This window comes from Ciona intestinalis, chromosome 3 (assembly GCF_000224145.3).
Source record: "Ciona intestinalis chromosome 3, KH, whole genome shotgun sequence".
Taxonomy (NCBI): Eukaryota; Metazoa; Chordata; class Ascidiacea; order Phlebobranchia; family Cionidae; genus Ciona; species Ciona intestinalis.
In genome coordinates this window covers 4476301-4486454 of record NC_020168.2, presented here as the reverse complement: position 1 = coordinate 4486454, position 10154 = coordinate 4476301, and the positions used below count along the sequence as shown (strand labels likewise).

Sequence of the window (10154 nt, the reverse complement as noted above, 5' to 3'; positions counted from 1 at the left end):
GTGAGTAGCATATGTAGAACTGCGGAGCATTATAGTAAGGTAAAATGTAAAAACGGACTATAACACGGGTCAGAGCTGCATTTTTCCAGTCATTATATATAGTAGGGCGGGGTAAGATTGTCAGTAAACAAAGAATATTTGGAGCATCACGATATCCCATCTTACCCCACAGAACTTATTGGAGAGTAACTAATAAAGATAAAAAAGTTGGTAATCACCCGCCTTCGTGGATTCCTACCAGTATTAGGCAGGGAGGCCCGGTATTTTACTAAGAACCATATTCAGCAATGTATGTGATATCTAAAATCCGCGTGTACTTTCATCGATACAGGCTAAAGTTCGCTTCTTAGAATGTATAAATGTAACTTGGTTTATCCTCGCGTGGCCAAAAAACGACAGTCGTTATAACATGGGTGTTCTGTTCCTTACAAAGCATGGCGTCAGCTCACACCGCAAGTGTAACTCGACACTGGCCTTCTCAGAACAGTAAGTCTGGAATGACTAATCACTTTTCACAATGCTTCGTTAAAATCATCAAGTCATTATGACACATGACGAAGCGCATTCGGACAAAGCAGAAGAGAAGCGACGAAAAACTATTTACAGCGTGCCCTACGCGCCGACACTGGCGAGACACATAATAGTATTTGTGTTGACGCGGTTAAGGTTATTATGTCGCGGTAGAGTAAACGTATCTATGCGCCGAGTATATGCTAATCGTGCAAGACAGTACAGGAATAACGTTGACTTGAGTTTAAAACGTAGCTTTTTACTATTGTTGCCATCACCATGGTGCAGCAAAAGCACGAAGAAGCGGTACGCGTTGAAAGAGGCGAATGGAAGAGCAAATCACAATTTCTGCTCGCGTGTGTTGGATATGCAGTTGGTCTTGGAAACATATGGAGGTTTCCATACCTTTGTTTCAAAAGTGGCGGGGGTAATTTTTCTTTTGTCTGTATTCCCGTTTGGTGTTTGTTTTAACTTCCGCATTTTGACAGGCGCATTTATAATTCCGTATCTGACGATGCTGGTGTTGTGTGGTATCCCACTGCTTTATTTAGAGATGGCAATTGGTCAATACACACGTTACGGACCAGTACACGCATTGGAAATGATATGCCCACTTATGAAAGGTACCTTAACTTATGATAATTGCTACGCTTATGCCTGGAACACCCGTGTTATTACGACTGTCGTTGTCCCACGCGAGGGTAAATAAGTCACATTAATCCCTGTGCATCATGGCCATTCACCAGTTATACATAATGTGTTATATAGTTCAGATTTACGTGTCTCACAACATGTAAAAAAACGTTGTTTTTTTTTCTAGGAGTTGGCCTTGCAACTGTTGTAATCAGCTTTATCCTATGCACATACTACAATGTTGTAATTACATGGGCAATATATTATTTCTTCAATTCATTCAATGCTAATCTCCCATGGCAAAGCTGCAACGAAACATGGAGCAGCCCAAACTGCAGTGTTTCTTCAAACGACACCGCCAATAACTGGACAGTGTCTTCAACACAAGATTTTTTTGAGTGAGCGAACAACAATGTTTTGTTGTCTATTTACCTTAAGAAGCTTTGTTTGCTTAGGGAATAATAGAGATTGTTTGCCATCTTTAAGGTGCGATGGATGTTGTATTAACAACTTCATCTGATAATATGTAAATATTTGACAAATAGGTGTGCTGTGTCATATCAACATTCCTTTATTACCAATACCAACAATTAGAAATGATATGCTAGTTTAAAGATGCAATAATAAAGTATCTTTTTCTGGTGGTGTATAATTACTGTCTCCATTTAATAGCCTAGTCACATTTTTAACAAATTATCTACATCTGCTGACTAATATTTGAGCCTGAAATTCTATAAATATTTTGTGTGTTTTTATAAAATGAAAAAAAATGACTAGAAAACAGACTTACAGTTACATTTTAAAATAACACATATTGTTAGGTTTATAAACTAGTACTAATTATGTCCTTTGTTTAGCCAAGTGGTGCTAAAGAAAACAGAAGGTATACACGACATGGGAAACATGCAATGGAAAGTATTTGGGTGCTTTGTACTAGCATGGGTTCTATGCTATCTTTGTATATCAAAGGGAATTAAATCTGTTGGAAAGGTTAGTGTTTTTCAATTAACTTTCTCCTGGGTATTTACTATTTACTGCTATTAAACCTCAATGCATTCTTATGGATACAAAATAATATATAACCATATACCTATACTAATTTATACCCTAGTTGAAAATTCTCTATAAAAAAGTGGGAGGTATATATATAATCTTTATTTCCGTGAGAATCTAACAAAAAATGCTTTTTTTGTAAGAGTTTTAATTACAAAAAAAAATCATTTATTGCTTTTATTGCACCACATTTTCTAACTCAATAATTTTGTTCAATCCTATATCATATAATGCAGGTAGTATACGCAACCGCCACGTTTCCTTATCTAATCCTTATCATATTACTTGTGGTTGGTTGCACACTACCTGGTGCACGCTCTGGTGTCATCTACTTTATTAAACCCGTTTGGAGCGAGTTACTCAATGTTGAGGTATGTAATGTCCTAATGCGTTATAGTTTACAGTAATATTTTTTTTCAACCCTTTAAGTTTAATATCTTAATGCATTGATTTTGAGGTATGTAATGTCCTGACTACAATATGTCTTTAGTTTACAGTAATATTTTTTCAACCTATTTACATTAAGTTTAATATTTTACGCATTGATTTATAATAAAACCTTGGCCATGCATTTTTTGAGACATGTTTTACAGGTGTTTTTATAACATAAGGGACCCAAAAATATGAAATGGCATCCTACTGGCTAAGAAGCAGTTTTATCCAGTTTTTACTTATTTTTGTTGTGGGTGAAATGGCTTAACAGGGAAATAATGTTTAAATAGGAGTCATAGGGCATTATAAAATTTATAAAAATTAATAACCACTTACTTTTTATCACTGATAGGTATGGGTGAATGCTGCTGCTCAAAACTTCAACTCGATTGGAATTGCTTTTGGTTCTCTCATCGCGTTTTCAAGTTACAATCGCCGTGACAACAATATCTTGCGCGACACTTTGTGTATCGCGTGTATCAACAGTGGGACAAGCTTGCTTGCAGGTTGGAGCAGAACAAAAATACCTAAGTACCTATTTAAAGCTGTAGACTCTGTAATGGGAAAATAAGTCAGTTAAGCTGTGCTTAAAATATTTCAACAAACTATTGGAAACAAACGTAATGTAAATAGAAACAATACAGTTTAATATAATATAGGTTAATTAATACAGATAAGTAAACTAAGCGAGTGTGAGGTGTATGAAACAGAACATCTGTGTTATAAAAAATGTCATTGCCCCACCACACGAGGATAAATAAATTACATTCATTTAACTACTTTTGTAATGCTAAATTGTAAGAATGAATAACAATATCAATATTTTTAATTTTATATTCTTGCAGGGTTTGTCATATTCTCCGCAATGGGGCATATGGCGCATGTCCTTGGTAAAGAAGTTGCCCAAGTTGCGACTGAAGGACCGGAACTTGTTTTTATCGTTTATCCTCAAATCTTCTCCAATCTTCCAGTTCCACAACTCTGGTCGGCAATTTTCTTTCTAATGTTGATTTGCATGGGTATTGACAGTCAGGTGCATTATTATCATTAAATGCTATAATTTTTTTGTTGTATTCCTCAAACATTTCAAAAATTTATTTCGTTTCCATGTGTATAGTAGGGAAAACTTATTTCCAGTATCGTTTTTTTTCCGCAGGTTAAATTAGGCACATTTTTAATGTAACTCAAATAATAGCATTTTTAATAAATACCGACCTTTTTACAATTACTCTTCTGTTTTTATAACCCTCGCCTGTAAAATATTTTTTAATTTCCCGCTCTCTACATTCTAGTTTGCTATGATTGAAGTTGTCAACACGACGCTGTCAGATGTTTGGGATGGAAAACTGCTGACAAAATACTTTAAAAGGAAGGAGTTACTCGCACTTTTTGTCTGCGTTATCGCATTCTTGATCGGCATTCCAAATCTCATGCAGGTAGTCTAAATATATTTATCATAAATCATTCTGTAGGACAATGTGATAAAATAGTTCTATTTCGAACTATGTATGTGACTGTGTCACTGTGCTGAAAAACGCCAAGTGCACCAGTTACATAGCATAAAATAATTGAGAAAAGTTTAATTAATTACAAAGCGTACATGGCACAAAACAATTAAGAAAAAGTGAATTAATTGTTGAATTACTTTTTAGGGCGGAATTTACGTATTCACGCTTCTGGACAACTATACAGCGATCGTGTCACTCATGTTCCTTGCTTTCTTTGAAGTGGTAGCAATCTGTTGGATATTTGGTGGACGTAGAGTAGCAAAATGTGTCAAAGAAATGACTGGCACTGCACCTTCCAAGTTTTTCGTTGTTTGCTGGGTCGTATGTGCTCCTTTGCTGATTGGAGTAAGTTGACAATTCGCGGTATTTGCTTAACAAAGAGCCTTCATGCTTTGTTGGTCACCAGGTTGAACGATGTTTTTATTTTTAGCATGCTATTTTGAATTTTGTTCCGCATTGTTGCATTTAACCTTGTCCCTCCACGCAGGTTATTCTTATATTCAGTATTGTGAAGTACAAACCTGCTCACTATGGTTCCTATGTTTACCCCGCTTGGGCAGATGGTCTCGGATGGCTTGTAGCGTTATGTTCAATGCTTTGTGTTCCAATTGGGGCCCTTGTCACGATTTTGAGTTTAAAGGGTTCATTTTGGCAAGTAAGTTACATACTTTTGATTTGTCTGTAACCTCACTAATGCCATGTAATATTTTTACATAGCGGCTCAAGCTATCTATTATTCCACGTTTAAAAACTGATGAGTTTGATGATGATGTGATGAAGTCAGTTTCGAGCAAAGAATCTGACTCCCCTCCACCCTATGCAACAGAGACTGCAACATTTCTTTCAAACAATACGAAAGTTTAGAATTTCCAGCAACAATTTAGGTGCGCGTTCGAAACGCAAGAACATATTATACACACAGTTTTATCTTCATCAAGTTAAGCGGAGCCCATGCATTTTGTATATATAACATCTGCTTATATGCGTCACATTTTTTATACATGGTAGTGGTCTAGTAAATGTTGCTGTTCATATGCTGCATCTACCAATACCTCCACAGTTCAATTACCAAAATAACAAAGCAATTTCGGAAACATTCCAGCACTCTAAACCAAAGCTGGAAAAAGTTCTTTTTTATACACAATGAAACTCCCCAATTGTTACCTAATTTTTGTACTTGCACTTTTTTAATGTATCTTACTCAGTTAAATTAATAGCTGGATCCTCAATAGAATCAAGTTTTGAGAATTGTGGCAGAACTGGTACAGTAGTTAGGAGAACATGCCTATCTTTTGTTTCGATTAATCAATATCGAAACAGACAAAAACGTGACATATGGTAAAACTATGCTCCAGAAACTAGTAAATGTTTCAGACTTCTAACACAACGTTCACAAAATAATAGGCAGTAACCGTTCTATGAGAGATAGGACAGATTGTTATATATTAGGGTGCGGTAAGATGGGCTAGATTTTCATTTTTTATCGTCCCATTTAGTAGTAAACAATAAATATTACCCTAAGGTCTTAAAAGAACGTTGTTAATTGTTACATGTGAACAATATCTATCCATCTTGCCCCACAGTACTATATAACGCTGTCTTATCATCTACAACTGAATATAAGACATGGAAAGCATATATAACATAGGAGAATGTATTAACAAAATCTAAAATATCTCTATTGTGATAAATCGAATAAGAAATTCATGCTCATGATCTCAGAAAATAAATATATACAAGGGTAAAATGAGGGCTGTTTTAAAGGGGGAACTATCTCGGTACATTCTGTTGCAGTGTGTACTGAATTTCCTGGCCTGGAGTTTCTTGACTACCAGTGGTAGATAAGGTGACAACTTGTGTGGCTGGGGAACCTTCATGCGACTGGGCTTGTGGTGTGGTAGGGTGGGAAGAAGGGATCACCTGCAGGTTGATTGAAGTGGGGGAGAGAACAGTTTGTGTTGGGTTTCGTACGTGAACCTGGGAAAGTATGAGTTAATGAATTTTTCTTTGGGTGGTGGGAAATGATCTTCGTTATAAAACAGACGTATGGAAATGTGAAATAAGGAAGTGTAAATTGTATGGAAAAAATTAAACTTGGTACAGTACCTAACAAATTTTTTAAGAGTTGAATTATATGGCTTAACCAAGGTTTCTGCAGATAAGATAACAGTTAGGTATTTATGTGCTCAATGTTTTTCCCAGTAAATTTGGGTGCAAATTAATCAGTCTTTGTGTGCATTCTCTGACTATTTAAAAGTTAGACCAATGAATGTTGGCAAGGTTAAATTACTTGTTGGGATAGAAGTTGATTTTGCAGTTGCATCGTTTGTTGGTTGCTTACTGTAACCACAGTTGGTGGACGTTGCATGGCAATTGGTGTGGATGCAACGATCATCTGTGGTGTGGAACCTGGTTGGCTGGTCATCTGGTGTATCTGTCGAACCTGTTGGAATGTTGAGGTTTATGTTACCAATAAAACAGGGGGGCGATATTGGTTTCTAAAGTTTTAAGCGAACTTTTTTAATTTTTTTATCAGTTTATCAGTTTTTTGAAAATTAAATAAGAAAAGTTTTTGGGCAAGTTTTGTAAACAAGCATTATTCTATAGATGTTAAGACAATTGTGAATTATTACACAATAAAACAAAACAACCAATTTCAGGTTACAACTCCTGGGTTATGAACCCCACATTAATAACAAACATAGATCTTACCCTTGGTAACTGTTGTGGTTGCCTTGGTTGGGAAATAACTCTTTGTTGTTGGTTACCTGCACCACTAGTTACAATGGCGGTTGATACAGATATTGGTAGCTGTGTGATTTGTTGTGCGTTCATCTGTGTTTTTGGATGTTTATGTTTAATTAGTGGATTTGAATTAAAAATTGCAAGCTTTGTAGTTTTGGTATGTGGCCAATTAAAGGGGCATACCAACGAAAAATAAAAAACTGTATTGTTAGAAATGCTTAAATGTGATCGAAAACTACCATCAAAGTTTAAAAAAAACGAAACAGCTTCTGAGGTTTTTATCAATACACAAATTGTGTCCTTTAAAGGCATTTAGGAATAGTATGTGGGGAAAAAAAATTTCCCAAAAAAATAAGCAATTTAGTAAAAAGTTTTGTTTTTCAAAGTTAAACGCTATATAACTTGGCTCAGTACCTAAACCATTAAGTATGTGAACTTTGGATGTGATAGATTAAATCAGCAGTGCTTCTTAATACATTGGATACTTTAGTAGAATACATTATAGATATAAAATGTATGCCACACAGTTAAACCTCTATGCATATCACTACAGGATATGAACAGGAAATTTGAACAGTCAAGGAAATTATTATTATTAATATTACTATTATACCACAGTTCAATGGTTGGTGGTGACGATAGAAATGATGCGGTGGGAATAGGGCTGTGGAAAAGTTAACGGTTAACCGAACCTATTCGGTTAACCGCTAACGAAAAGTTCGAGTCGTTAACCGAACTATGACGTCATAGGGCATAAACGTATATCAATATCTGTCTTATTTACACGAAAAGCACGTGTTCCCGATCGTTAATTGGTTCTTTGCAATAAGACAGAGTGCGCAGGGACACTGTTGCTTTGATCGTGCCCTACAACGGCGATTACGCCATCAATCTTGATTGTTAATACCGCAGGCTAACTAGTTTACTAGTTTTGCAACATTATATTGGTGTAATACACAACTTAAATGTTTTCCTCAGCCAAGCAGCGTGTTTATTACGAAAAAGCAGGCATTCACACGTGGATTCATTGTATCATAATAGCGATTGTTTGACCTGGCAATTGATTACGACATAATAGCATTTCACGCGTTAATAACTGCGTCATAATTGCAATTCACACGTTGATTATTTAGACGGCAGGTGCTTTAAAACAGGCTTGAATATGAATAAGAAAGCATTACTTTAACGTTAAGAACAATTGCCCGTGTATTGCAAGCATAGCCCATACGTACGTCGTAAAGTTGCCTTTAAATTCGCGAAAGAAAAGCGATAACCAAGACGCTTTTATTAGGATTACACTAGTATCGGTTAACCGGTTAAAACTGAACGGTTAACGGTTAAACAAAAATAGGGAAAATCCACAGCCCTAGGTGGGAAATTTAAAATTATATCAATACTGTACTTTGGACTGTCTGTTTAAACTGACTGTGTTAAAAATTCCGTAAATTTAAATACAATGTTTTGTATCATTTTCATATCGAACTTTTTTGCATAAAATCTGTTTAGATTTAAGAAACATGTTTTTAACTATAGTCTATAATAGGAATAACTGAATTCATTTGTTCAGTTTAAAATTAAAATTTTAAGCAACATGGCTACCTGTGAGCTCTGAGGCACCAGCGTGTGGCGAAGCGTTGTACCAACGGGACTTTGACTTTGTAGAAGTTTAGTGACAGTTAGGGTGACAGGCTGTTGTTGTTGCTGGAAATATTACAATAGCTTTGAGTTTAGCTTAAAATTACTAATATCATTGGTTTTTAACCACTGTAATATAAATGTCTTTTTAAGCATCTGGTAGTTCCCATAATATGAAGTGGGATATTGGGCAACTTTGGTCTAAATTGCAGCACATCTCATGTACCGTACTCCCTATATAGCATGGCAAGTGTATGAATTATATTCGGTTACTTCCGCTACCAGGTATAATGTAAATAATTTATATTGGCTTTTTTAGTAAAAAAACAGATTGTAATTCCACCAAGTTTCTTATACCGATCCAAGGTGGTAAAGGTGACTATATTAATTAAAGTTAATTTCAGTCCCTTGGGCAGTACACAAATACCAAACAACCATTTATATTTAAAAATAGTATTAAAAACAGTGAAATAGCAAACTTACTTTGTTAGAACTTCTTCTTTGCTTCTGTTGTTGCTGCATTAGTTGGTTGAGGACTTGAGCTTGCATCTTTACTGTTGTACCTCCTTGTGTGCCGCTAACTAACTGTTGTGCGTATACTGCTTTCGGTTGCTTCGATGCAATCACCTGAGAATATATAATAAGATAAGTGAATCATTAAATAAATGTTATTTTTTTAACACCAGCATTTTTTATTTAGTTATTGTGTGGGCCATCTACAGATTTACTTTTAAAAGTTCTACAGCAAGGAAAATATTTAAATTAGGGATTAAAAGCCTGATTGAACAAATAATTACTACAAATTTTGGGTGATAATGTTTAAAACTATATATGGAACAGATGCCATGTTTGGACACCTTAGACACTAAAACTTTAATATTGTTTTTACCACTTGCAAACTTGTTCATACCAAAAACTTATTTTAAACCAAATGTTGAGACACACCTGTCGTGCTTGTTGTTGAGGAATTTGTCGTTGTTTGAGCAGATGTTGTTGGAATATAAGATGTTGTTGGTTCAGTGTGGTCTGTATTGGAAATGGAGATTATTTGATAAAAATATGTATATCGATTAATGATTATAAGTTGTTTTTATTTATTTGTTCACCACAGTACTTCCCAACCAATGTTCGATAAAAAAATAAAACAAAATTTATGCAAGTAAGCATTTACTAAATATAGTTCACAAAAAAAAATATTTAATTACTTTTTTATTAATTTTTTTTAGGAGTTTCTTTTTTACTAAGTCAGTGATGTTTTTTAAAAAGAAAATATTTTGAATAAGTTGGACAAGAGCTTGGGAAGCACTGCTTTATCAGATAGAGCTAATACGCAATCTTCATGATATATCAGAAGACCATCGTGTAAAATCATCATTTGGTGAAATTGGTGAAAATATTTCAAACATGATGAATGAACTAACCTGTCCACCAGTTACTATCATGGGTTTCTGTTGAGATGAACTTGTGGTGTTTAAACTGCTCAAGTTGACACCTGTGAAAAAGGTTGGGTAACAATTTGTATTACTTGAATTGCTTAGTTTTGCAGGTTTTTAGTATGCTTATTTTGTAGTACATAAATTCAGTATAAAATTTATCCAAAAAATCTTCCCAAATCTCATTATTTTAAAACTTTCATCA

At 34.9% G+C, this 10154-nt stretch overlaps 2 protein-coding genes and 1 long non-coding RNA gene across 8 annotated transcripts in view; 1 reads left to right on the top strand and 2 right to left on the bottom strand.

Annotated features, from left to right (window-relative positions):
* LOC113474119 overlaps window positions 1-3053 on the bottom strand; it is a 4974-nt gene extending 1921 nt beyond the window's left edge. The window contains exon 1 of the long non-coding RNA XR_003395780.1: window positions 2965-3053. This is a non-coding gene — a long non-coding RNA (uncharacterized LOC113474119). The remainder of the gene's footprint in view (window positions 1-2964) is intronic.
* Window positions 583-5389, top strand: LOC100178767 (sodium- and chloride-dependent GABA transporter ine). Its single transcript, XM_002122735.3, has 11 exons — window positions 583-937; window positions 999-1133; window positions 1331-1541; window positions 2001-2133; window positions 2433-2567; window positions 2981-3134; window positions 3474-3661; window positions 3921-4064; window positions 4281-4481; window positions 4624-4791; window positions 4854-5389. The coding sequence occupies exons 1-11, from the start codon at window positions 790-792 to the stop codon at window positions 4998-5000; spliced, it is 1764 nt and encodes a 587-aa protein (XP_002122771.1). The 5' UTR covers window positions 583-789; the 3' UTR covers window positions 5001-5389.
* A 385-nt stretch (window positions 5390-5774) lies between these two features.
* Window positions 5775-10154, bottom strand: part of LOC100179495 (helicase SWR1) — a 29849-nt gene continuing 25469 nt past the window's right edge. For all 6 annotated transcript variants that reach the window (XM_009859749.3, XM_018811186.2, XM_018811183.2 and 3 more), the window contains 7 exons: window positions 9938-10008; window positions 9462-9542; window positions 9000-9143; window positions 8481-8582; window positions 6849-6971; window positions 6427-6579; window positions 5775-6113 (listed from right to left, as the gene is read on the bottom strand). In XM_009859749.3, coding sequence (XP_009858051.1) covers window positions 5907-6113; window positions 6427-6579; window positions 6849-6971; window positions 8481-8582; window positions 9000-9143; window positions 9462-9542; window positions 9938-10008 — 881 coding nt within the window. In that variant the 3' untranslated portion in view covers window positions 5775-5906. The remainder of the gene's footprint in view (window positions 6114-6426; window positions 6580-6848; window positions 6972-8480; window positions 8583-8999; window positions 9144-9461; window positions 9543-9937; window positions 10009-10154) is intronic.